This window comes from Carya illinoinensis, chromosome 15 (assembly GCF_018687715.1).
Source record: "Carya illinoinensis cultivar Pawnee chromosome 15, C.illinoinensisPawnee_v1, whole genome shotgun sequence".
Lineage (NCBI taxonomy): Eukaryota > Viridiplantae > Streptophyta > Magnoliopsida > Fagales > Juglandaceae > Carya > Carya illinoinensis.
In genome coordinates, this window is record NC_056766.1 from 46,172,021 (window position 1) to 46,199,661 (window position 27,641).

At 37.8% G+C, this 27,641-nt stretch overlaps 4 protein-coding genes across 9 annotated transcripts; 2 read left to right on the forward strand and 2 right to left on the reverse strand.

The window, feature by feature from the left end:
• Positions 1 to 2,049: 2,049 nt before the first annotated feature.
• On the forward strand, positions 2,050 to 4,906 carry LOC122297166 (peptidyl-prolyl cis-trans isomerase CYP28, chloroplastic). Its single transcript, XM_043107107.1, has 2 exons — positions 2,050 to 3,005; positions 4,476 to 4,906. Exons 1-2 carry the CDS (start codon positions 2,288 to 2,290, stop codon positions 4,682 to 4,684), a joined length of 927 nt encoding a protein of 308 aa, XP_042963041.1. The 5' UTR covers positions 2,050 to 2,287; the 3' UTR covers positions 4,685 to 4,906.
• Positions 4,907 to 9,681: 4,775 nt separating this feature from the next.
• On the forward strand, positions 9,682 to 13,728 carry LOC122296446 (homeobox protein knotted-1-like 3). Of its 2 annotated transcripts, none has more exons than XM_043106174.1 (6): positions 9,682 to 10,391; positions 12,142 to 12,262; positions 12,446 to 12,642; positions 12,721 to 12,852; positions 12,968 to 13,104; positions 13,191 to 13,728. In XM_043106174.1, exons 1-6 carry the CDS (start codon positions 9,894 to 9,896, stop codon positions 13,222 to 13,224), a joined length of 1,119 nt encoding a protein of 372 aa, XP_042962108.1. In that variant the 5' UTR covers positions 9,682 to 9,893; the 3' UTR covers positions 13,225 to 13,728. The 2 variants fall into 2 exon arrangements, with proteins under 2 accessions (XP_042962108.1, XP_042962109.1); XM_043106175.1 differs by having other exon boundaries at positions 13,199 to 13,728.
• Positions 13,729 to 14,389: 661 nt separating this feature from the next.
• Positions 14,390 to 27,479, reverse strand: LOC122296447. Its single transcript, XM_043106176.1, has 2 exons — positions 27,467 to 27,479; positions 14,390 to 15,026 (listed from the first exon to the last, which is right to left on the reverse strand). Exon 2 carries the CDS (start codon positions 14,994 to 14,996, stop codon positions 14,559 to 14,561), a length of 438 nt encoding a protein of 145 aa, XP_042962110.1. The 5' UTR covers positions 14,997 to 15,026; positions 27,467 to 27,479; the 3' UTR covers positions 14,390 to 14,558.
• On the reverse strand, positions 15,767 to 23,201 carry LOC122296445. Of its 5 annotated transcripts, XM_043106173.1 has the most exons (12): positions 22,895 to 23,201; positions 20,654 to 22,713; positions 19,204 to 20,563; positions 18,922 to 19,109; positions 18,727 to 18,798; positions 18,494 to 18,646; positions 18,221 to 18,384; positions 17,983 to 18,130; positions 16,971 to 17,093; positions 16,784 to 16,871; positions 16,465 to 16,688; positions 15,878 to 16,230 (listed from the first exon to the last, which is right to left on the reverse strand). In XM_043106173.1, exons 2-11 carry the CDS (start codon positions 22,709 to 22,711, stop codon positions 16,471 to 16,473), a joined length of 4,572 nt encoding a protein of 1,523 aa, XP_042962107.1. In that variant the 5' UTR covers positions 22,712 to 22,713; positions 22,895 to 23,201; the 3' UTR covers positions 15,878 to 16,230; positions 16,465 to 16,470. The 5 variants fall into 5 exon arrangements, 4 of the variants coding, with proteins under 4 accessions (XP_042962105.1, XP_042962103.1, XP_042962104.1 ...); XR_006238527.1 differs by having other exon boundaries at positions 15,767 to 16,230; positions 16,375 to 16,688; positions 19,204 to 22,713; XM_043106171.1 differs by having other exon boundaries at positions 15,767 to 16,230; positions 18,928 to 19,109; positions 19,204 to 22,713.
• Positions 27,480 to 27,641: the final 162 nt, after the last annotated feature.

Below are 27,641 nucleotides of genomic sequence, written 5' to 3' on the forward strand. Positions count from 1 at the left end.
TATTTGTCCATCAGTGCAACAAATCCCAGTAAATAACAAGAAAACAGCAAAACGAAGGCATCAATAGAGGCCCTGCATGTTTCCTACTTTCACACATCATTCAACTCTTTGTTTGATCTTCCAAATTCAATACAACCATCTTGGGTCAGACTCACATGTCACTTAACCAGATGCTCACCTAGCTAGGTTTGAAACCAAAACCAAGACCTTCACCAACGACATTAACGTGTGTTCAGCATAAACAAAACAAAAGCCATCACGATCAAGCCAAAGCATAGTTATTGTTAGGTCTTAAAATTTGATTTGTGGGACAAAAGAGTTACTAATCATGTTGTACTACTCCTTTTGAGTCTAACAAGGTATGTAGTTGGAGAATGAATATTCCGGAGTAATCTATGCTAGGAGTAGCCCAAATCTCTACGCTAAAAGAACCGTATGTGAAATGAGTTCCAAGCAAAACAGAAAATTCTTAGCCGAATGAAGCCATTTGCCAGGCAAAGCCTGAACAGGACGCATGCCGAGTGAAGCTGACTTGCTTATTTTCCCCCCCTTGGTCAAGACTCTCTCACTCTGACGTTAACCTGGGCCCCATTATCTGAATCTAAACTTCATAGGGGAAAACGTTTGCCTTTGTTGCGTACCCCACCTCCCCAAATTTCTCTTTACTTCTACGCGGCTGAACCACACAAACACGGTTTCTCTCCTGATTACACCCACATTCCCACTCAGTTACGTCGCCCCTCACCTATATAAATGCTTTAGAAAGCATTCAAAGGCTTCAAAAACATTTCAAGTCACGATTTTGCAACGTCGATCTCTCTCCCCACCTCCATCCCGGTCCCCTTCCCACACACATTAATATTCACAAACTCAGGGGGGGCTCGGGAAAAGGGTGAGAGGGAGGAGAGAGAGAGAGAGAGCGAAGACAGAATGGCCGCTGGAGCAGCAGAGACGATGCTTCGATGTGTGTTTGATGGATGCTTATCAATGCAGGACAAGGAGATTGAGCGGAGGCCGTACCATCGCAACTGCAGCTGCGCAATGCATAACTTGAAAGGTGCTTCCTCCAGTGATTGTTTTCATCAAAGGAAAATCTCATTTCCCAATAAACATTCACGGACAGAGAATTCTTTGTCCATAGCAGCTTCCAAATCCTCTTACAGCTCCGTTAGAAGAAAAGAAGTTAGGAACTACTGCCAACCCTGAATGTTTTTTTTTGAGTTGAAGCACAGATTTCTTCTACTGTCAAGAATCAACTCTTTTTATTCTTCTGAGTTCTTTTGTAAACAGACTGTCCCGTTTCTTTTTTCTCTTCTACCTAAAGGAAAACTTCTCTGCAAATTTGTTTTGCGTTTTTCAGTGACAGCTTAATACAACGCAGTACTCCTGTAATTCTTGGATGAAGACATGGGGGACAGAGTCCTACATTCGATTACATACTGTCGGAAATACGATGACAATGTGTTGTGTGGGTTCAGACCCCAATTCTTGCTGAGTTGCATCCATTGAAATGCCCATAGGAGGTTTTTAGCAATTACTCTGCCCCCATAGATAAATAACTGTGTGCAAGTAAACAGATGCAGACATTAGAGAAAGTTGCTGATTAGTAAGCTACATGGGTTCAGATAGATAGACGGGAGTAACAGCCTAATTGGTAATTGGTGGTATGTGCTACATCCCATGAGCAAGACTAGAACAGGGCACCCTCTTCCTCTAAGGAGACTATTCTGCACAGTTCATTTATATCATATTCTGAGCGTCCATGTATACATGCTGAGAGAAGTAAAAAGTCAATCAACTTTAGGATCTAAAGAAGATTGTTCTGAATGATTAATTTACTAAAGCCAGAAAATTTTCACTCCAAGATGACCTGTGTAACACCAATAATCTTGCTACTCCTCACTAGCTAGGCATGAATAATTGCCTGCATGATTCACTGGGGATATAACATGGCATGAAGAACAGGAAGTACTTTGCTCAAGATGAAAAGTCAGAGTGGCCACCACATACCATTTAATGATATGGAAAAATAAGTGAATCGAAAAATAAGTGAATCATAACCAAAACCATTTATTTACAGCTGAGAGCCGTACGTTCAAAGATACATGTCCACATATAAATTCGTAGCCCCTTTTTCCTTTCTTTTTCTCCAAACAGATCCTCTCCTATCCGAATACTTAATAAGTATAGACCCCACAGTCTCTATCCGTCTTCCTCTCGCCTCCTCTCTCAACCTCACCCTCGCTATCCGATCCATAGGCTGAAAAGTGAACATGTTCACTGCATCATGACCCGCTCTCTAACACCCCATTATCCGCAACCCATCCTCTCCCAGACCCACCACCACAAAAACCACCCTCCGCTCCACCTCAACCCCAAAATCCCACTCACCCGCCGCTCCCTTCTTCTCCTCTCCTCTTCTTCACTCTCAATCGCCACCACTCCACCACCTGCCTCTCCTGCAACCATTCTACCACCAGCACCGCTAGACACCACCATCACTGACCGCGTCTTCATGGACTTCAGCCTCTGCCCCACCACAACCTTTCCCTCCGGTAACGACTCCTCCAACTCCCCACTCTGCTCCGAGTCCATCCCGTTAGGCCGCCTTATCCTCGGCCTCTATGGCCACCTCGTCCCCATCACCGTCACCAATTTCAAGTCCATGTGTTCTCCCACCTCCTCCTCCTCCTACAAGAACACCCTTGTCCACAAAATCTTCCCCGGCCAGTTCTTCCTTGCCGGTCGCCAAGGCCGCCGCGACAAAGCCGAGGTTCGCCCTCCCCTTGACTTGCCTCGTAACACCGAAACCATCGACTCCAAGGCCTTCATGCTCACTCATTCCCGTGCAGGCGTTGTTTCGCTGTGTTTGTCTGAGAATGATGACGAGGATGAAATCAAGCTCGACCCTAACTATCGGAATGTGGAGTTCTTGATCACCACCGGACCCGGGCCGTGCCCTCAACTCGATAGCAAGAACATTATTTTCGGAACAGTGCTTGAAGGTGAGTTTCATGGTTGTTCAGTGTGTTATGGAATTTCATGCCATCCAATAACAATAAAGCGGATACATTGTTTATTTTCCGAGTACTTCTTAAATATCAAGGACTGACTGGAATGGGTTAATTTTGTGGGGTTGATGTTAGTTCTTGTGCTCATTATCATGATGTTGAACACTCCTACTAGAAATGAGCTCTCTTGGTATGATCACCATATATATTGTTTGGTGTTTGGTCAAGCTTGCAGTTCTGATAATTAATTGATAAAATTCAATATTTTGTAGAGGGCATATAAAAAAAATGTGATCTTTTCGATTAGTTGATTGATTTCTGGTTGTTTCCCAATTTGGCAATAACCTCTGGCTTTGCATTGTTGTGGAGGGATTCTAGTTAAAGATTTTTGCGAAAATAAAGGGGAGTTTATTTCATTTTGCTCTTGGGTAACATTCTGGTGATGTCTTTCCCCCAGAATCGAACATATTTTTATTAATATGCTAGAATGCAATTGGTACTTTAGCCTGTATTTCCCAAATTTTGTTGTTGGAATGAAGTTATGAACATCGAATGTGTTTGTGCTGTCTTTTCTCCTCCTTGAAAGTTTAATCAATATGTACAGAAGTTCAAAGTACCCTCTTACAATAGTGGCCTAACAAGGTTTGCATGATCGTCTTGTGTAAAAACATGGTCTTGTGCCTTCTATCACCTTTTGTGGGCAATGTGCAGTGCACGAGGGATCTTAATTGTGGTGCTAATCCGTTAAAATTCTGTCTTTAGCTTATAGCATACAGGTCTAGCTAGGTAGCACTAGCACAGATGCTCTTCAGTACGATAATAAAAATGTCTCTGCTTTCTTTGAAAATGCAACAGTGTCCCAGAATCTTAATTCTAGGAGATCTTCTGGCTCACTTTTCTCAGTCAGTCTGTAGCATACAAGAAGTGATATCTGGAATGTATTGTCCACTGCATATAGTTTCTTATTCGGGTTTCAATTGTGATGAAATCTCCAGAGATGATATTTTTACAAAACTTAGTGACTAATGTAACATTAGTGAGTCAAATTTTTAGGCTTGAGCTTTTGGGTTTAGTGGGATGTCCAATTATATTATATCAATGCCTTACGGAAAGATTTTCCCCAACTGTTTATCTCCCCATCAACAACTATTATTTCATGAAATTATCAACATGAACTTCTTCATCGCAGTATAGAATTTCATACATTTTCTGATAGGTGGTACATAATTTCATATATTTAAAGGTACATATCTGTTTTGTGTGAAAACTTTGTAATTGGATAGCAAACTGAACTATTTCACATAGAATGAGATTCTGTTTTGGTCTTAAAAACTGAAAACTAACTTGAAGGCACAAGCATGGAACAAAAAAGGATCTTCAATGCAAAAGATTGCAAAGAAAGAAATTCTGCTATACTATCATCAAGAGCATGATCACTAATCTCTCAGCTGAACTCTATCTCAGGTTTGGATGTCGTGGCAGCCATAGCATCCATCCCCACATACAAACCAGGTGAACGGATTCGCCAATTAAATGACTTGGCTGAGTTTTTTGGAGATGAAAGAGCCCAAAATGCTCGCTCAATATGGAACAGGCCTCTTAAAACTGTATATATCAGTGACTGTGGTGAGGTCAAAGTGGCTAAACCTTCCCTCTCTCCTAGTCTACCTTAATCTCACTAATCACTGATTCAAGGTCCTTCTTGTACCCACTTGTCTATTTTTCTTGTACTGGCTGTTTCCTATTATCCTTTTTTTTCAACAAAAAAAATCATTCTCTGTTTACTTCAGAAAGAAAAAGGAGAGCACAGTTGAATATACTTTAATTTTCTTGATGCAAATCATTTGCAGAGCCTGTTGAACATATATGTTCAACAAAGTGCAATTGTGCACAAACATCTTTTCACCTGCAATCTGATGCATTAGAAATTTCTTTTTGATCCTCTATATACCCGGTCATGCATTGTTGGTATGAGCTGCACACAACCTTCAACTCTTATTAATGAAGACGTTTGTAAACGTTAATTCAGACACTGTGGCATCCGAAACTTTGCTTTGGATTATGCGTCTTGTTCTGGCAGTCAAAGCTTGGCTTTATATTTGAAACTATTCTTCAAAAGCATGCTTTTTGTTTACCAGAATTCAGGCCCTCCATAGTGCTTTACCGGTCGAAACCCATTTTGGATCAAAATAGGCCCTCCTAAACAAACTACTTTCAAACTTAGGTTTCTTTAGTTACACAAATGAGATGGGATAAAAATTAAAGTTTAAATAAAATATTATTGGAATATATTTTTCATATATTTTTGTTCAAGAATTTAAAAAAGTTGAATTATTTTTATATTATGGTGGAAGTTTGAAAAATTTGTAATAATTAGATGAGATAAGATGGATTGTATAGTCTAATGAGGCTTTATACTCTTAACTAAGGCACTAACGAGAGGTATAACTTTGTATAGATAAATGCATAGTTGTCACCTTATCTCCAATTGGGAGCAGCTCCTCTCGATTTGGACATTGAGTTGAGATGAGATAAAAGTTGAAAGTTAAATAAAATATTATTATAATAATATTTTTTTACTATTAATTTTGTTAGAAATTGAATTGTTTATTGTGTTTTGTTTGGAAGATTAAAAAAATTATAATGATTAGATAAGATAAGATGTTTTGTGAATTCAAACAAGGCCTAAATCTTCCCTCTTTCAAACGGGAGAAGATCACTTGGACTAAAATAAATCTGACAACTCAAAAAACATGCTATGTCACACTAAATTAAGTACCTTGTCTACTGTTGAACACACTCCCATATTTCCCCTCACAAAAATAGCTGGAGAATGAGTGTAGACTCGTTCGCATGGAGGGAGCCAAGTTCCATGGGTATTGAAGAGATATTGGTATTTCAAGGGAAACTCAGTTTGGAAATGAAGACAGAAGTTGAATGTGACAGTTTTGCAACATGACATGTTTTGGTAAACTATTACATTCCCTTTCTTCTACCCACATTCCATGAGCGAAATCGTATCATGATCAAAGTGCATGGTTTTACTATTTTCTTTCTATATTCATCGACCGTCAGATTGACCATATGTTTCTCGGCACCCATCACTGTGCTCCCGCGACTCCATCTTCTTCGTGAGTTCAACATCAGGACGCATCAATCAAACCAAGCTACCTATTTCCATGAATTTCTTTATTTGAATCGATAAACCAACTTGCATTTTCTTGGTACTCTTCCTCTTGATCAAGGAGAAGAGGAACAACCCATTAGAAGCTCCGAACGAGTTGTTCTTCCTATTTCTATTATATGCAATTAGATAAGATTAAAAACAAAGGAAAGGTCAGCAAGGCGAGGAATGAAGGGGAGTGTGGCAGCAATAACAGAGATGATTACATTATTTTAACGTGGCATGTTGTGGACCATTAGATTTGACGAGAATGTTTGGGAGACTGCATGCCCTGCCGGAAGGGAGACGCTGATCCTCTTATGATGACCCACCAAACTTCTTTACCATGAGTAAGCAAGAGATCGAGAATGATAATCCCATATCTGATACTGCATGCACACATCATTAGCGAGTCAGTATATATCTGCACGCAAAAGATAAGGTAGATTTCCAACTGCTACATTAACTTAATTAGAGAGAGTAGTAACCTCTGAAAATACTAAATTATTACCGGCGACTTTGAAAACTTGGAACCAATGTATACTACCAACCAGGCAGCATCTAAATTATAAGCATGAAAGTCATCAGAATTGATGGGTAGGTCACCATGCGTTTCAAACAACTCACATGATATATACATACAAGACATTTATTAGTTTTGTTGAAGATTCTTTATCATAAGCAGTTATTTATAATAAAACAGAACCATATTAAATGCATGGAAAGCATGAAAAATATATGTCGGTTTGTATCACTAGCAAGAATATTAAATGAAAAGGATGGCCGTGATCATCACTATAATCTCAGCTCTTCAAAGATTAATTACAGCTTATATATGCAGATATCTAAAGATGGCGCATTTGAAATGGCTATAAATACATACATACATACGTACGTACGTGCATGCATATATATGCAACATCTGATCATGTTTATCCAACATGAGTTGATCAATCCATGTAATTAGATTAATGTTGCTGCATCAAAATTGAATTTAAAGCAAGCCAAAGGTGAAGGATGGATTCTTGGTCTTCCATGCATGCTGTGGCAATATTTAAGTTTGGTTGTATCCGCCAAGTTCTTTCGGACCAAATGCCGTAAGGATTGATCTCGAAATGAGAGAATCAGATTCGAACTCCTACTCCTGTATAAAAATAAATAAATAAATAAATAAAATTTAGCCGTCAACATGATCAATTCTATTGATTTATTCCTGACCATATGGATACCATCCACATCTCTATGTTTTTGCAAACTAAAACCAATGGAAATTATTTTTTAAAAGTTGGATATTGAGACAAAAAGACTCGATTAAAAAACGACTCTCATAATTATATGAAAAATTATAGTTGCAATCGTGAATGTGCAAGCGATGTATAATCACTTTAAAAAAAGAGAGTAAATATGAAACTTACATAAAAATTAATTAATTTTTAAATAATAAATTTTATTTTTTTTTAAATGACTACACGATACTTAAATATTTTATGATTATACGTAGTATTAATCTAATTATATTCTTTATATATAATTATAAAGTTTGTCGAATTGACAGGCAAACCCACAAAAAGAGAGTTTTGAGGCAAAGAGGACAACGAGAACAGTGAAATTTCCCCCTTTTTACCTCGTTTACTCCGGAGGGATATTTTGGGTGTCTATGTAATTAATAAAATTATCCATTAAACAATTATTATCAGTAAATCTAATGAAGGTTACATATTCACAAATTCTCTCTTACAGACGATCTTTAATGAAAAACCAGATCAAGAGTAAAAGATAAATACACAATCAAAATCTCTAGTCAATTGAATAATAGAGAACAAATTTTAACCAGACAGTATATAATATTACTCTTATAAATAATATATATTAATATAAGAGTTATGTTATATATATAAAATAATTATTTTATATGAACAAAAAAGTGACGTAATTAATAATATTAATTAAGTATATAAAAAAAATATATAAATAATTGCACATCAAGTTTTTGTTTTGTTAATATAAAGATAACTGCAATAGATATAAAAAGAATACATAAAATTAAATTTATAAATTGACGTGATTTTATATGATCCGTTAAATTTATTTTATATTTAAAATAATTTTATAATTTGAATTATTGTATTAAATTATATTAATTTATAAATTTATTTTTGTATAATTTTTTATAGTTAAAATATTTTTTTAATATAGATATAACATAATTATTGGTAATTTTGATACAAGATTTAGGAGTAACGTAGGTGAAGCACCACGTGTTGGTACCAAAAACAGTGATAAGAACAGTAGAAGAGTGGGGTCCGGTGAATGCACCGATGACCCCGATCTGCACGTTCTGGCTTTAAAGCTGCATAGGGGACCACCTAGTACATACGCCTACAGTGGCGCGCGTGAACCCTCCCCTCTTTCTCTCTCCTATTCTCGCAGTCGCCGCCGGCAAGCAGCTTGGCGAAGCCGGTCCCCCCGGCTAACCTACTACTTTTGTTCACAGGTGTACGGACCTGATTTGCAGGTCTAGGCCCGGAATCCCAAGTGGTCCCATGAAACCTTGATCCGACACGTGTTATCTGTACGGCAACTTTCCGTTAGTGGACCCCGAACATTGGATACGTCATTGGCAAGTTCCACAGTTTCCTCCAACAAAGCAAAGAATCTATAAACACCAACCATGTCGCCTTAATAACTTCACGTTACCCTTTTCTTTTTGTTTTCTTTTTTTTTTCTCTTTCTTTTTTTATACTCTTTTTCCGTTTCTGCCAAGAGATATATATATATATATAAATAATTCTACGTACAGTTATAAATTATACAAATATCGTGTAATTTTTTTAAAAAAATAAAATTTATGGTTAAAAAATTAGTTTTTTAATTCTGTATTAATTCATTTTTTTCAAAAAAATTATGCTGTATTTACATAACTACGATTACAAATATCATTTCTCAATATAAAGATCTTTATGTACAATTGTTAATAATGATATACTTTCTTTGACAAATATTTTAGTTATAAAAGTATTTAATTTCGTAAACAAATTAGAGTGATTTGATATAATAACATCAAATTATAAATATATTTTTATTATAAAATAGTTCTAACAAATTAAATGAAATTATGTTATTTTATAAATTTATTTTTATAAAAGAGAATTTCTCTAAATGTTTTGCTGCAACAAATAGTTCTTAAAATATTTCTTTTTTTATTTTAAATTTTATTATCTTCAATTATAGTGACATATTATTAAATAAATTTAAATGGTAAATTATTTTATAAATAGGATAGAGACTTGAAAAAAAAAATGGGGGGAGTGAATTTCACGTCAAATGACAAGAGGTTGCTTCCAAACTCCAAACATTACAAATATCAATCATCAATCTTTGTCTTAATACATAGTAATCCCCGATAGAATCTCTAGGACACGTTACCACCGTTCCCGCCGTTGGATCGGATGAACTAAATATGATTATGAATAAAATATTAGAAATTCAATTTCAAGGGGTCAAGCACCTAAAATTAAATAAATAAAGAGAATCGGCTTTTGCCGGACGGAGCTTTTTGATCTCTTTCCCTCACACCTTCTCACATAGTGGTCTCTCCATCGACCTGATGACTCCATTACCTTCATGAAGACCTTCAACCTCATCAACCCGTCTCCTCAAAATCCCATCTTTTGAACCCTGACTACGTATATGTAGGTAAAACTGCTTTGTCTGTATAAATGGCGTTTCACGATCACGATATGGCTTTTGACTCTTTCGGCGACCAGGACGACAGAGAGGCTGTGCACCACCGCCTCATGCTCGACACCACTGGGAAGCCGCCGCTCTCAGTTACCGTCTCCGAGGCCGGTGGATCCGGAGCTCCCACTTGGCTCAGCGATGCTATTCTCCGGCGTCAGGATTCCGTCCATCTTCGCGACCGACAAGATGAGGTCTCCGCGATTATGAATTCCGTCGAGAGTGGGGATCGAAACCGGACAGAGAGCGACTGCGAAGGGAACTGGGAGTGGGAGAGCGCCAAGCAGAAGGCGGACATAGCGGCCCACCCGCTTTTCGAGCAGTTGCTGTCGGCGCATGTGGCTTGTCTCAGGATCGCTACGCCAGTGGACCAGTTGCCGAGGATTGACGCTCAGCTTGCTCAGTCCCAGCGCGTGGTGGCCAAGTACTCGGTGCTAGGAAACGGTTCGGTGGACGAGAAGGAGCTCGATCAGTTTATGGTTAGTTTAGTTAGTTACTTTCTCTATTTTTTTTTTTTTCTTTTTTGTTATCTCTGCAAGCATAAGAAAAAGATAAAGAACTTAAGCCGATGATTCTATGAATTTGTTCATAACAATACTGTACCCAAGAATTCGCTGCTATTACTCGACCGTACGTCGACATAGGATCCCATATCTTACGTAAAAATTGTCTGGTTCGAATCATTGAAATGGCTATGCCTGCGAGTTTTTTTGTTTTTGTAGTTCGAGGTTGACTTGATGAAGGGAAAAAATGCTTCCTTTTTTTTTTTTTTTTTTTTTCATTTGATTTTGTTCTTTTTTTTGGGTGGGGGGGGGAATTCATTTTGGTATTGAAATTCATGTTGAATTTTATTTTATTTTTTGTAATTTTTCTGTTTCTTGGGTGTTGTGTTAATATGAATCCAATTTGGTGGCTTCAACCGAAAACGTTGTCTATTTTGTAAAAGATTATGGGAGAAAAAAGACCTAAAAAACAAAAAAAGGGAACTGCTACGCTTCTGGAAAGTCATAATCTTTATGTGAATCGTAATGTACGTGTATTGTGTGGCATCCTAATTGTGACGAATTATGCTGTTCAGAGTACACTAATAATCGAAACTTGGGAGTGCTTTTGAGAATCTCTTTCCACTTGTTGTTTAACCCAGTTGATCTTGCTGTCTTTTCAAAATATGATCCGCCATTAAGCACAGGAATAGCTGTGACTTGAGCTGGTGATAGACTTACTTTGCATGGCATCCGGTTGGATTTTAAATTATTGGCATTTTTTTTATAAGCTTGATTATCCTCAACATGTAATAATAGAATCATAAAAGTTTACGATATTTTTCTAGGAATTGATGCTTAATTGGAGGTGTAAATGCTCATTATATTGAATCTAGCTAACTTGGAAAGTCACGGGTCTGCGAGGTATCCTTAGTAAGAGGGGAATCAGTGGATACAGTAATGGTGGCTCTAGCCTTGTCTGCTATTATTGCTTCAAAGTGATCACACATAAAACCAAATTAGAGACAACCATGGGAAAGTGCTATATATGATATGTGATGGAAATGATTCGGCTTCAGTCAAAACTACTATTTTTACTTTTGAAAAAACTGTATTAGGTTCGTATTTCAATCATTCTATTATGGAGCATGATACTACTTGCAAACATCTCGACTCTAGAAATGGAAAACCGACCTCACTAACCAATTATCAAATGTTTTACACAAATGAAACCGACAAGACACTACATGTTTTGCTAAATGGAAATAAAAATTATAGTCTTAATAAGTCGTCATCTAATAATTCTTAACAGTCTCGCTGGTCTCAAATAACTCAAGTTTTCTGTTGTATATATTGCATCCCACTTAGATGTAAAACACAGGGTCGAAACCATATTTTGATCAGTCATTACTCAAGTGAAACAAAGTTGATATTTTGATATAAAATATCCAATAACTACTTGAAATAATTACCCATTATTAAATGGGTATTAGTTGCTGACACCACAATATTGTGACAGATGCAAAAGTACCGTTCTCGGATGTACAGAAATATGGAAAGTCATTATTATGTATGATTGTATCATCGATACATTGCTATCTGAGTAGCTAATCTTTTACTTTCTGAGATTTTGTCGAACTTCTTAACGGACCCAAATATTCTTGATGTTATAAAAGCGGTGTATCTTTTTATCTGAATATTCCTTTTTTCTTCTCTTCTTTCTTTGTCTTTGTTCCTTCTGATGTAGACACATTATGTTCTATTGCTCTGTACCTTTAAAGAACAATTGCAACAACATGTTCGTGTTCATGCCATGGAAGCAGTAATGGCTTGTTGGGAGCTTGAGCAGTCTCTGCAAAGCTTAACAGGTAAATTACTGAAGCCCCTAATTCCCACCGGGCACCCCTCCTTTATCCGATATGTCTTAATGCTGTCTTAGACAATAGAAAACAATGGAATTAGATTGTATTTGCATGTGCTTCTTTATAATATCCATATTTTCTTATGTTAAAGTGGCTATTTTAACTTGCACATTAATCATGTGTGAACAGGTGTATCTCCAGTTGAAAGTACAGGTGCTACAATGTCTGATGATGAAGATGACCAAGCAGATAGTGACACCAACTTGTATGATGGAAATTATATGGATGGGCATGACAGCATGGGATTTGGCCCTCTCATCCCAACTGAAAGTGAGAGGTCATTGATGGAGCGTGTAAGACAAGAACTGAAGCATGAGCTCAAACAAGTAAGAAAGCCAGCGTTCGCAACATTGTTATTCTTCTGTTGAGCAGATACGTAGCTCATAACGATTTTTGCTTTTCAGGGTTACAAGGAGAAGATTGTAGACGTTAGAGAGGAGATTCTACGGAAGAGAAGAGCAGGAAAGCTTCCAGGCGACACCACCTCCCTCTTAAAAGCTTGGTGGCAATCACATTCAAAGTGGCCATACCCAACGGTAGATTTGACATAATCACTCCCTCCAATGATCAGTTTGGCAACAGGTTTTACAAATGGTGCCTCTACTACTATATACCCCTTATTAATTGGCTTGTAAACATTGCTCTGATCAGGAGGAAGACAAAGCTAGGTTGGTTCAGGAAACGGGCTTGCAATTAAAGCAAATAAATAACTGGTTCATAAATCAAAGGAAACGAAATTGGCATAGTAACCCTTCATCTCCCACTGTAGTGAAGAGCAAACGCAAGAGGTAGGGTGAAGCTTTACGTATTCTTTTATTGCCCAAGTTCAAGATTCACTTTAAGAACTTTCTGCCTATTGTAATTCGGAAAGAAGTAATGCAGGTGAAACCAGCAAGCAGCCCTTCTAGTAATTGGACAGTCTCGAAGAGGAAAAAAGAAACTTGTTATATATTCCTAGCAGCTAGCTTGTGTCCAAATCTTTAGGAAGTTTATATATAGTCGGAACACATCATTGTGACGGAGAACTACTGCCTGCAAGTCATGAAGATTACATGAAGACTATTTGCAGATCTATATTGTACTCATATGTACGGACTCAAGTCTTGAAACTGAACATGCCGCCTGAGACCTATGTTTCGAGCCAATTAACACTGCTGAACAGTTCCAGTTGACGGGTATGCCTTTGGACACTCCCATACACTTGATATCTGTACCATAAATCTCATCTAAGAAGTTTAAACTTGAAGCATATATATTATACATATATAAGATAGGAGAATCTTCTTGATATATAGCTTGTGGGCCTAGATAGCATCTTTTAGTACCACTTGTAGCGTACTCTATATTTAATATTTCTGCTTTTGGCATGCATATACATCTTCGAATGATAATGGCTGTGAGTTATGGGTGAATGACTGGGCTAAAAGACAATCAGAAGTTATGGATATTGTGAAGGATCTAAGGTTATTATGTCAAATTGTTGGAACTTTCCAATTTGCTACATTAATATCATGTTGCAGCTAGCACGTACATGTGCAACCTGTGTGTTTGGTAGGACAATATGAGCAAGAATTGTCAGAATAGGCACAGCAAGTAGGGCTGTATAAAAAACCGTCTACCCGACCCGTTTTTGCTGAAAACGGAACCAGTAATAACCGAAACCCGTTTATTTTGAGTCGGGTAATACCCGATATCCGTTTTCAGCCGAATTTGACGATGGTTCTGGGTTGTCCTCGATAATGGCAACAGATCTGATGACCACTAAATTTGTGATGGTTTTGGTTGGTCCCATGATTCATAAAACCACCAAATTTTTAGCGTAGTCTGTTTAACACGAAAGAGCAGCCTTTAAAGACTTTTAAAAACTCTGTTGTAAAGCGAGAAAGTGGCGAATTAACATACATATGCCTTAGGTAACGTATTGGCAAATTGGCCGCCAACTCGATCTATCAAAGAAACACGCCTGTACATGATTAATCTACCTCAAAAAAGAAAAGAAACGTGCATAAAGCAACTTAATTAGACATTATGATCCCCACAGTTACGCTATCTAAAATATATTTACAGTAATCATGAAAACCAAAATTCTCTTCCACCAAGAGATCAGCAAGATTGATTGATATGAATGAAATAGAATGTAATAAACACGGAATTAAGGAGGTAATTAAAAAGAATACAAAATGAATGCAACAAAAATTATCAACATCATTAACGACTTTTTAACGATTCACTGTGCTGCTTTTCATGAAGGAGTAGCAGCAAATCTGGACCTGAAATCAAGAACAAAGCCATCTTCTTGATCCCCATCATCAAAACCATTATCAAAGTTGAGGGCATAAGCCTGAGGATCATACTGGAACCCGTTGCCGTGCTTCTTCTTGTTCTTGTGATTACCAAATGCGCTGATCTTTCTTAAGAAAGTCTTCCACTTGGGCCCTGCCACAAATTCTGTACCCTGCTTAACCTTAATCAGTTGCTTCATCCACCATGTCTCCTTCCGTTCTCCTTTATTGACCTGCAGCAGATGTTTGCTCTCCCTTTCATTGCTTTGTCCCCATCTGAAGCCCATAAGCCCAAGGCAACAACACCCACCACTGGAAACGGCCTCTTCGTGCTCATTCATATGATCTTCATCTCCTTCTTCATGCACCTTCAATGGTTTTTCTTCAATGGAAGCCATATTACAAACACAGAGAGAGAGAGAGAGAGATTGCAGTGATGGAGGTAGGAATTAAAGGGTCGGTCTTTTTAAGGAGGAGGAGAGGTAGAGAAGGAAACGGAAAGCGTTTGCTTAATGATATTCCAAGAAATTGCAAAGGCAATAGTTGCAAGATTCTCGTTGGAGTTTATTTTCATACTTAACGTGGCTTTAAGCGATTGGGTGATAGCAACCGTTTTTTGATGAGGCCAATCCATAAATGTTTAGAAAAATGGGGGAAATTTCGTGTTATTGGACTCCAAAATTGACCGTATTTTGCGGCTGTGGGAATTAACAGCTAGCTTAGCTACGCGGGCGTCGTCTTCACACGTCTTCTGTCGACTACATCCACGAACAAGGATCAATTAATGACCCTATTTTCTACAGATCATTCACCTCTTTTTGCCATTCGAGGATTACTGGTAATTGATAGTATCAAAACTGTTTTGAATTGGGATTTATTTTTTAGATACTTCACCCACCGACAGGGCATGGCATCTATGTAAGCCTTCACACCAAATTACTGGGATTGATAGCACCACATATATATATTACTGTGCCGTCTGAAGCATACCGCTTGAGTTGCCCTATTGACAAGTCACCACCATGTAGTACGTGACTTACTAAAAAAAAATTTAAAATACAAACGTAAAAGGAACAGCGATTTTTGGATTTCAGTCTTATTTTTATCTTTGAAGACTTCATTTTATTTTGAATATTTTTTTTTTAATAAATCACATGACACTAAGCGATGGTAGAACATCAACGGGACAATTCCAACAGGATACTTCGAGTGGCGAAGTAGCAAGAATCTCTCTCTCTCTCTCTCTCTATATATATATATATATATATAGAGGTGTATGTGTTCGAGCTAAGCCAAACCATAAGAACATAATGTAAAGGGTGAACAGTAAATAGGATATGGTGAGATTGACTGCCACGTCAATGAGCAACCACCAAGTCATATTTTCTTGTGTTATAAGCGGAATTTTGTATGAACGCCAACTTCCAGGCATTATGGATTTCTCTCTTTTTCTCGTATTCGACTGCCAACCAAAAGCTGATTCCCTTTCCACCATGACCATAATGATTGCGCAGTGTTGGTTTCTTATACTTTGAGCAGGAATAAATGTATAAAAAGAACTTGTATTCCCCTCCTCAAGGACAGCTCAAACTAGTAGTAGCATCAGGGCATGGGCCACCAATCAGAGTCAACCTACAAACGATTTGGGGGATTGGTATCACAAAAGTGAGAACTATATATGTAATTAATGCGACACATATTTCAGAAAACTATACCTAAATGCTTGAAAAATAAAACTAAATTTTCTATCCACAGTGAGAAGATCTTTTCTCATACATTTGAGCACAAGACATCAATTGTCTTCCAACAAGCTGTGAGCCAAGCCCTTTAGCCAAAGGGCATAGACACTAAGTGGAAGCAACTTGCCTGAAATCATTTCTGAACTTGGAGCTGTGTAGAGGGCAGTTGTTGTGGTTGGTTCTGTGCTTTGGGAGGAAGCTTTGCTGCCATAGCACGTAACTCTTTAGCAATTTCAGTGAAGCTTGGTCTCTCAGATGGCTCTGATGACCAGCATCTCTGCATCAGTGATCCCCATTCTGGGCCACAGGACTCCGGTATAGGCGGCCGCAATGTGTTACTCACAATACCCCCTGAATTGCAATTGACAGTACCGATTATCAGCAACTCAAATTTGAGTCACCTAAAGGGAAAAACATTATAAACATTGGTGCAAACTAAATACTACCTATGATAGCCCCATAGTGCAAATCGGCATATGGCTCTTCTCCAGTGAGCAGCTCCCACATCACGATTCCAAATGAAAATACATCAACCTATACAAGGAATTTCATAGATCTCAAATTGTGCAAGTGAGAGAGGGGCCGGGGCGCTAATTTCATAAGAGGATTAAATGAGATGGTAAGAGCATAAACCTTCTCAGAAACTAGGCTACTGCTACCATTCAAAAGCTCCGGTGCCATCCAAGGAAGTGTTCCCCGAACACCTCCAGAGATTAGTGTCTGACATTTCACCTTGGACAGGCCCAAGTCACCCACCTGGTACCAAAGTGTAAGTTCGAAGTCAACCTCTCAATGTAAGATAAGATAAAATAGCAGGCAAATGAAATAAACATGTCAAACCAGTTTGAAGGAGACCAAAAAAAAAAAAAAAAAAAACTAATGGAATCTAACTGGCCAGTTTACCACTTTGAAGGTTGATACCTCGTGCAAATCCATATGTTACACTAACAAGAAAGCAGATCAACAAAGGAATACTGAATCTATATGGTGAGGGCAAGAAAGACTAAGTACTCTTACATACAATAATCCCAACTCTAATGAGGGAAGATGAAAATTATTCCACAAATGACAAATAAATGAAGACTGCAAGTACTTATAAAAAAAAATGATGACTGCAAGTTGATGCAAGGAAATACAATGTCTGTGGAATCTAGATATTCATTGCCTGTATTTGGAGTAGCCAAATAAAATAAAAGAATAAGGAAAGCTGCTTCAAACCTACTTGCAGACATGAGTGAGAGCATGCCATTATCAATTGCTTAACACCAAATTTAAGGAGCGCACAGAACACATTACTGCTACGCTCACCACTGCAACTATTAATAAAATATTTCTCTATCTTATGTTGAATTTATAAAAGCAAATATATGCTTGTGCATTTTACAAAAAGGGTAATCAGAGAAGTACAAAGCACTTGTGAACAACCAACAACTGGAGAACAACAAACTTGAGGACAACTCAACAGAAAACATGGAGCCTTGCAAACATAATCCTAACTTGTTAGGGACTGTTTTTTATCTGCCAACACCTGATACTAGTGAACAAGTTTTGTCATTTGAATTTGGCAAAACCAAATAGCTCACCATGTTGACCTAAAAAATGTAACAGAGCAAGGTTGCAAAGAATATTAGGCCAAATAGCTAACCTTGCATATTGGACGGTCAGGATCTCGAAGATTGACCAGTAAATTGTCACTTTTCAAATCAAAATGCACTATATTCTTTCCATGCAGGTACTCCATTCCAAAGGCCACATCCATTGCAATCAAGACACACTTGCGCTTGTCAAGACTCCTGAAATGAATACCTCTCTTATCAGTTTTTGTGAAAAATGGCATGTTTAGAAGTGCATTTCATTAAGGAAAAGGGGAAAGGATGCATTACTTCTCATTTTTCTGCGAAGCATTTCTTAAAGAACCATTAACCATATACTCCGTTACTGTTGCCACAGAACCTCCAGGGCCATCAAGCACAACACCGTAGAAAGCTAATACATTGGGATGGTGTAAATCAGCGAGCTTGATTGCCTCATTCCAGAAATCATCTCTCTGATTGAAGGCACATAGCAAAGTGTAGGGTACTAAGAAGCATGCAAAAATGCAAAAATGGGGAAAAAACAAAGCAAAACAAAAAAGTTTTTAATGGGAAGGCACAAACCATACGCTCTTGTTCTGATGGCTTCCCCGCAAAACATCTATCATTAATCCGTTTGATTGCAACATCTGTGCCCCTCCATTTTCCATGATAAACAGTGCCAAAGGTGCCTGAACCCAATTCTCTAAGCTCTTCAAGGTCACTATTCAGTATAATCTGCCGCAAACATGGTATAAAGGCCAACTTAGCAGCAAAAACACATGATTTCAGGAGCGAAAAGGTGAAATTTTCCAAACCTGCAAGCGGCCAATGCCATCAGATACCGGAAAACCAAGGTTTGTCTTATCTGACAGCTTGTTCTTGTCGTCCTGAAGTGAACAAGTGGGAAAATATATATATACCAGTAATTGAAATCAGAGAAACCCCCCACCCCACCCCTATTTCCCCTTTTGCGGAAAGGAAAGGAAAGAAAGAGCAAGTAAATAAGTGACCTCAACTTTAGCTTTATCCTGCTTGTCACCACAACTGTTTTGAATATCTCCTTCAGGATAGGTTTCAAAAGCAGACTCAATTCTATCATGCAAGTCAGAATTGGAAGGTGAAGCTGAATGCAGAACAGAAGCAGCTACATCCTCGGCAACGGTCTGGAGATCTTGCTTAATCTGTTCCTCTGCCGAACCTTTGAGAAGACAAATAAAATGAATAATCACCCCAACATATATGCATAAAAAAGTAATTGAGTAATTGCACAAAGCTATTGACATATTACTGACCTTTAGCAGACCTAACCTGCTCCAAATGCAAATCCCTGTTTGGAATGCCCAATGGCTGATGAACTCCAACCTCCAGTTGTACTTCTGCATTTGGCCCCCCACCACTGCCCAAATGGTTCCCACCTAAAGGATCCCTGGTAGCAAGGGCTTCTTTTATAAGCGGAGCTTTGTTAGGTCTTGGAGGTGGAAAATAAGTATCGTGGCGTAGAGACCAAGGATCCTGATTGCTGAAAAGTGAGTTCGAGGAATCTTGGACATTACTATTCGAAGGGACAGCTTCTGTATCACCTGGGACCATCTTGGTCTGGAACTGAAGCGTGTCCTCTTTCCACTCAGCAGGAGCTGGAATTCTTTCAGTTGGATGAGAAGACTCAACACCAAGTAATGCAGGGCCGCCAAAACAAGTTTCCTCAGGATTCAAGTTACGGAATCCAATGTTAGATTGTGAATATGATACAGGATTAACCCAAATAGGTGGTTTTGACATTTCATAGGACTCCAAAGGTCGAGAATTATTCACATGTGGCGCATCTGTAGAGGGACAAGGCAGACCATCAATTGGTTTATTGCAAACTGTGTCAAAAACAGCTTTGGGTTTGCCAAATGTGTTGTCTAGAAGCACCTCCTTCCCAGCAACCAGCTGTGGTTTTTTATCGAAGTTTTCTTCCTTTCTAATTTTATCAAGATTTGACTTCCTATTCTCATTAATGTAAGTTTCATGGGAGGGCATCCCAAGGGTATCCATCCTCCCATCAACTGGTCTCAGCTGTTCATGTGGAAAGAAAGTGTCTGCAGTATCTTCTCTGGGAAGGTTACCAGGAAGTTTTTTAGAATATTCTTTGGGAGACTCGTGAACCACACATTCTGAAATTTGAGTTGATACACCACCCACAGGAGATACATCACTGTTATTCATTAAGGCATCCTTTTTTACCTGGTATTGACCTGGCACTGAAGGCTGCTGGACAGCATCATCTTGGTAAGAATGAGGTGCAATGGTCATGAATGCAGCATGAGACGACTGTATATCACTTGTCCTACTGATGACACCCGGGGGGGCTGCAATTCGAAGCCTATCGAGATCGATTTCATTTTGGAGTACAGTCATTTCGTTTTCAATCTGCGTCTCTGGACTCTGAGTAAACCTAGTTATGTCCATTTGTGGTGTCCAAACTTGACTATCTACCTGACCAAGGACCCTCGGTTGAGGAACGGCTTTCTGCTCAATAATGCCTTCCCCCAAGGCTCCAGTTACAATAACCCTTTTCATTGGCTGGCCTTTCAACTTATCCTCCCCATGGAGACTATGACAAATTGAGTTCACATCAGACATTAGGCTTGAGCTACTGTCTCTTTGATCCTGTACCAAAGTATCCGAATGTGTATGAGGCAGTGCTTTTTGACACATATAACAATCATCCAACCTTGGTATTTTCTCAGGAAACCTTACCTGTTGATGGGGTACCAATCCATCAGAGAGAATTACACGCTCGGGCACTGGAACCTGGTGCCAGCCATAACCACCTCCTACCACCGAAGAAGGGACATGAACCTGATATGAATTGTAGCTCTGATCAACAGGAAGTTGGACAACACCTGGTCCAAATTTGCTTTCATCAGCATAATGATCCAACCGAGTTAGTTGTGGTTGCATAACTGGCTGAACCATATTCGGTCTTATGCTAAAATGAGAAGATGCAGGAGTCATTGTCATGTGCACTGCAGGAATAAACTGATGGGAGGTGATGCCAGCAGAGTTATCATGGAGCTGCTGCTGGGTGAACACAGACCCAGCAGTCCCCAATAGATGAGGATTCGGGAAACCCATTTGAGGAGGAAACTGTAGATAATCTGCATGCTTCATAACTTCTTGGCGAGGATCAGCATAGGCCTGCATATAAGGTGAAGATGTCGGAATGTCCATTCTGCTTTGCTGCAACCCCAATTGTGGCTGCGTAACAGTAACAGGCACAGAGCTTTCTAATTGAACCTCAGGCTGAGATGTTTGGAGAAGAGCAGAACTCATAATTGGAATGCCTGGTGGTGCCGCAGAGGTATCAGCATAAGTTGCAGGGCTGGGATCTACACACACCATTCTTGTAGCAGTGTCATTAGAAGTAGCTGAATTTCCTCTGGGTGATAACATGCTGGCTGATGAGGGCCCACTAGCATCCCCTTGACCAGGACCCAAGCTATCAAAAGCATCGTTCCCACTATAATCAGAATTTTGGGTTGAAGAAGCACTTGCCATACTTCCCTTCTTCATGACTCCACCACCAACTCCATCCATGATCCCATTCACCACATCAAAATATCTCTGCCCGCTATTATTTAAGTCCCCAAACTGTACTGTACCCAAAGGGTCGAGTTCTGAAACAGAAAACAGAAACAACCTTAACTTAGCCGACCCATCTGAAGACCTCTCAACCAGTTTGTCATACTCATCCATCATGTTATCAAGGTCATCGGGACATGAGACTGACACCAATGCATCAAGATCCTCATCGGGGAGCTGATATTTGATAATCACAGGTTGCCCATAAGTATCCACCATCTTTTGTGCCAGTTCGTTAAAGCTCACATCTCTCTTGACACCAATGATCCTTGTCTGCCCTCCAACATATCTCAACATCCCATCACTTGGCCTTGGCAAAATCTTTCCCCCAAAACTGCATAAAATCTTTACTTTCTTCCCAGACACAGAATCATCCCCACCCTCATCGCTCGCCTGACCAGTGCCACCGCCAACAACCCGATTGCCCAAGTTGGGACTATTAGTGAATCCAGTACCTAAATTATTGCCTGCCTTATCAGTGACATTGCCACTAACCCGATTCCCTAAATTGGGACTATAGCCAAGCCCAGTTGCCATATCACTACCAGCCTGATCCACGCCATTGCCACCATGATCAGCAGTGTTACCACCAACCTGATTGCCCAAATTCACGTGATAGCCAATGCCAGTTGCCATAGCACAACTAGCAATATCAGCAGCATTAACACCAACTCGGTTGCCAAAACTCACACCATAGACAGTCCCAGCTGCCGTACCAGGAAGATCGGCAGTATTGCCACCAACTCGATTTCCCAAATTCACACCATAGCCAGTCCCAGTTGCCACAACAGTACTTGCGAGATCAGCAGCGTTTCCACCAACCCTATTGCCCAAATTGGGATTATAACCAAGCCCCATGCCTACACCAGTAGTAGGGCTCACACCCGGATGCCCCAGCGGAACAGGCATACGAGGACCCCACATTGCCACACCAGGCGTCGCCGCCCCATTTCCGTACCCCAAACCAACAAACCCAGCATCCGATACTGTTCCCGGAGGATAATAAACCGGTATCGACAAAGGGTTCCCGGCCTCCCGGGGTGGGTTGGGGTAAAACCCTTCAATGTTTCGACCCGTAGCAGCAGCTGGCGCAATGCGGGGCTCTTCGGCTATAGTTCGAGCTACGTTTAACGGCCGCACATCCTTCGGAGCCGAGTTCTGATCAAATACCATTTCTGCAACATATATATATAACTGAATTTGTTTATTGGTTTTATTTTTTCTTTCCTACAATCGGGTTATGAACTAGTACTAGAAACTACGAAAACCGCACACAAACTGGGTACAAATTGAGAAATAATTAAGCAAGAAACATAGCTAAACAAACAGAGACGAGAGAGAGAGAGAGAGAAGTACCGGATTTGAACGGTGATATCTGAGACTGAGAGAGAGAGAGAGAGAGAGAGAGAGAGAGTCTGAGTCGGTGCAGTCCCAAAAGCTCCTCGATTCAGGGCTTTGATAAATATTCTTTCTTCCTTTCAACTCTCGCTCTCTCTCTCTCACACACACTCTCTCCGTAGTTTTTCTCCACAGGGCCGGTGAATATTACATATACACTTGAAATTATATTTCTGGTGGAGTTTTTTTTATTGTTTTCTAGGGAAAATGACAGAAAGCAAGCGTTTGTGAGGAGCGGGGGGGCTCTGTGCCGACTTTTGAGGGGCGTGGCGTGGCTTTCTACTTAGGTTTTAAGCAATTGCAAGGCGGATGCGGGAAGGGGCACGTGGACGCCTTCATGCACTCAAACTTGTGAGCTCCATGCTTCTGACATCTTGACCCAACCAACCCAAAATCCATCAATTACGAAACTATTCGTAAATAAAAGTTACATGTACAGTTTATTTTTTATATATTTTATTAATAAGATTAATTGTATTATCTTTTTAATATAAAATAATTATTTAATCAATCATATCAATAAAATATATAAAAAAAATACACAAAAATACGTTACAAAACTCCCTTATAAATCATATTACTTTAAAAAATAAAAATTCATTAATTTTGCATTACAAATGGCAGAAAAGTAGTTCAGATAGGAGAAGATCAACGACATCATCTTTGATTTTTGTTCGAGAATGACCTCTTTCTACGTAGAAAATTGCAATTTGAAAACCCTTCAAAAGGATAATTTACCTTTACCAAGTTTGGAATATTCGGCTATATTCAATTGAAAATGGCAATTTCTAAACTTCAAACAATAAAAAATAAAAATAAATAAATAAATCTTGTATTTTTAATGAATTGAATCCATTAATTAATTCTTAAAAACACACTAACAAATTCCACACACATATATGTAATATTTTTAGGCAATTCAGTCTAATTTTAAGATAACTTTAATATGATCTAAATGTTTGATTCAAAATTATTAAAGTCATCTTAACTCAAAACTTCTTTACACGTAAGATCTATAATCTTTTTCAACTCAACACTTCTTTACACGTGAGACACACAACATTTTTTAATTTTTTTTATAAAAATACATAAATTCATTTTAGGTAAATCTCATAAAACACATTCTATTATTTCAATTCATTACTAAAACTCAACTCATTTGAATAATATTCAAATGATATTAATTAATTAATTAATTCCATGATCAGGTTGTTTGTTAGTGACTTTTGGTAGGGTTTGCAGGTTTTCAGTTGCTTACGCAAGTTGTTTGAACGTTTCGAATACGTTAGACTAACAAAAGGATAAGAGATTAGATTGAGCTGTTTAAAATAAGATGGATGAAAGAGAAGAAAGTTATATGAAAGCAAAAGCACTTTGAAATCTCAGCTTCCATGCAAGTGCCTTTGATTTGAATGGGAGATATGTGTCTTTGACTTTTTGTTGATAGAAAATTGCAGTTTTTACATTCATCGAGGAATTAAAACATTAAAAAAAAAAAAACTATGTAAAACATAATTTATTAATGATATGCTGTTCCTATCTATTAGAATAAACAAACACTTTGTTTTGTTTTTCTTTTCATCTATGTTCATACATCATAGCACATCTTGTTTCTTGATATGGTTTCAAGCTTTCAATCCCATTTCATCACATCTCAACATTCTATTGATTAATCAAATGATGTTCTTTTGATGATGCTCTCTCCATTTTCAAAATCTCACCAAATATTTTAATTTAGACAATTTCACTATTATTCATAAATTATTTCACTATTATTTATAAATCATCTTATCTTATCTTATTATTTTAACGAGATCTTACTGTTATGTTATCTAAAGTGTATCGATGAAGTTATCACATTGACCTGACCTTATCATGTAACGGTAATAATCAAAACACAAAACCCCTACCTGTCCAATCCAATAGAGCAACTTCATCGATACATTTCAGCCGACATGATATCTTATTTTTTTCTAAATAGAAATGATATCAAATTAATAAAAGGAAAAAAACAACAACCAATTAAGAAGTAGTGAAAGAAGTGGTGAAAGAAGTGGTGAAAAAAATAGTACCATTGATTGTTTTAAGTTTCTTTACATCTTAGGATGGGGGACAATAACATGCATGCATGACTTCATTCCATGTCCATTCATTTTCAATGTTACAAGAGACGAATCTAGAGGACTCAAGAATCAAAGGGCATGGTCCTACTTACTATAAAACTAAACAAAACTTTAGAAAATAATAGTATTTATTTTCGTTTTTTCTAAGGGGGCCCTCCAAAAACAACATCTATTTTTATTCCAAAATAAATTCCCCCCCACCCCCAACCAACATTAAATATCTAAATATTGCGTGCATGTCACCATATATTGGGACCACTTTGAATATCATTTTAAGAATTTGGTATATGATTCCCATATTTTTCAAGAATTGATTTTCAATCTTTATATTATATATAAAATTCTTAATATTTTCCATCACGTAACAACCAACACATCCATATTACAACCATTGGATTAAATACATATAAATTTATTGTGTTATTAAATATGAGTAATAATATCCATCATTCTTTATATCATCATTCTCTTACCATCACGTCGTATTAAAAAATGATTAGAAATTAATTATTATACTCAACTTAAAGAATAATCATTTAATACCATATTATAAAGTGTTGAAAAATGAACAAGTGTATCTTATGTTTATCGAAATACCACTAAAATTAACTTATAATGTAACCAAAAAAATATATAATAAAAAAGAGTTCTTCCGCTTGAAAATCGATATATAAAGTATAGTACCCTTTATTAATTTATTGACAACAAGATCTGATTTATAAGAAATTTTAATTTAAAATATGTTTAATAAACTTAAAATCTTCTCATATAAATAAAATAAAATATATTCTTTGTACACCGACTTTTAAATAAAGACTTTTTAATAAAAAGTGGAATTAATAGGTAGAAAAGGGTGGAGCCTCAGCCAACAACCTGAAAATTGAACGGTAGATAGATAAGCCTAGGTCTAAAGTAAATTGATTGTGGGGTACTCTGCCGTATATGATTCCTACATTCATGATGTGAAGCCCTACCACACGTTTATGCTGTCTATTCAGTTTGTAACACCGAGGCATTGATTTGGGATAGAGATTGTGGATCGATCATCCGACATAATTATTTCTACTTTCTCTTTCTCCCTTTTTTTTTTTTTTTTTTAATATCTCTTTAATATTGATTTCTTGTATAGCGAAAAATTTACATATAAACATATAACTAAATTTAATGTAATTAATTAAAAAATAAATTTTATTAAAAATAATATTAATTTAAATTTTAAATATAAATTAATTAATATTAATATGAAGATTAATACGTAACTTTATTTATATATAATAAAACTCATTGAATAAAATAATTGCGTCTTTAAACTTTCAACTAAACGCACTCTCACCGGGCTATTTAATTCATGCATTTTTTACTGCTCATTTGGTATAAGAAAATGATGGTTGGATGCATGATTTTGAGGCTTAACTGAATTTAATTTAGATAAAGAATTTGTTATGTTTACTTGGGATTTTTCAAAATTTTAAAATACTAAATAAATATAGAATTCTGTTACGTATAATTATATTTATATACTCTTCGTGCATCTTACTGATATAATTAGTTAAAATAGTTATTATATATATTAAAAAAAATGATATAATCAATTACATTAGTATAATATATAAAAAATACATAAAAATAATTATATATAAATTTTTTATTTAAGTAATATAGATAATGTGTATTAGGGTTTATGTACTAGTAAAAAATAAAGGGTGTGACTGATGGGTACCGTATACATGAATGAGATCATTTAAGGAAACTTTTATTGCCATGAATGGATTATGGCCAACTCATCATGACCCTACTCACATGGGATGAAAGCACTAAAATTTTGTTTCTGTCCATAGAGTTCTAAAGTGGGTCGACAAAATCCCCCGTAGGAGCGGTTGGAAAGTAACCTTATCGATCAGTTAACAGTTAGTCATTTCTTGTTGACTATATAACCTAGAAAAATGAAAAATCTCTAATTTTGTTATAATAACAATTCACTTGGATCACATCATGGGCTACCGGCCCCAGCCACTACATGGAGTACTGGTCGGCCCTAGTGATCTCAGCCCACTTTGCATGCAGCAGGCATTCTGGTCATGGCTTGCTAGCCGGGGCATAAACATCCTCAGAATGAGACTATTCGTCAAGGACTTGTCTACCCCGGATGGCCCCCCAGTCGCCCCGCCCACAGGAAAGTTTGGCTCTCGGGCACGACCTTGCCCCATGGGAGGTGGATTGGACCCCAAAGTCGTCATCCCACCACCAACGATGCCACGTCTGGCAGCCCACCAACAATGACTCATTGAGACATAGAAAAATATCTGGATTGTGTGGAGGCAAGTTGCGATGGTAAGAAGGAGAGAGTCCGATAGACTGGCGATGAGGCAAGAGACCATCAATGGCAATGGTGAGAGAGAGAGAGAGAGAGAGAGAGAGAGAGAGAGGGAACGGTTGGGGGGGAGGTTTTAAACAAAACCTAGTAAAAATCGACGTCATTGCTCGGCCGCCCAATTAATCCTAAAACATGCATGTGGGGACTATGCCATTTCCACAACAATTAGTATGCATCAACTTTTGCACTGTATATATAATGAGCTCGA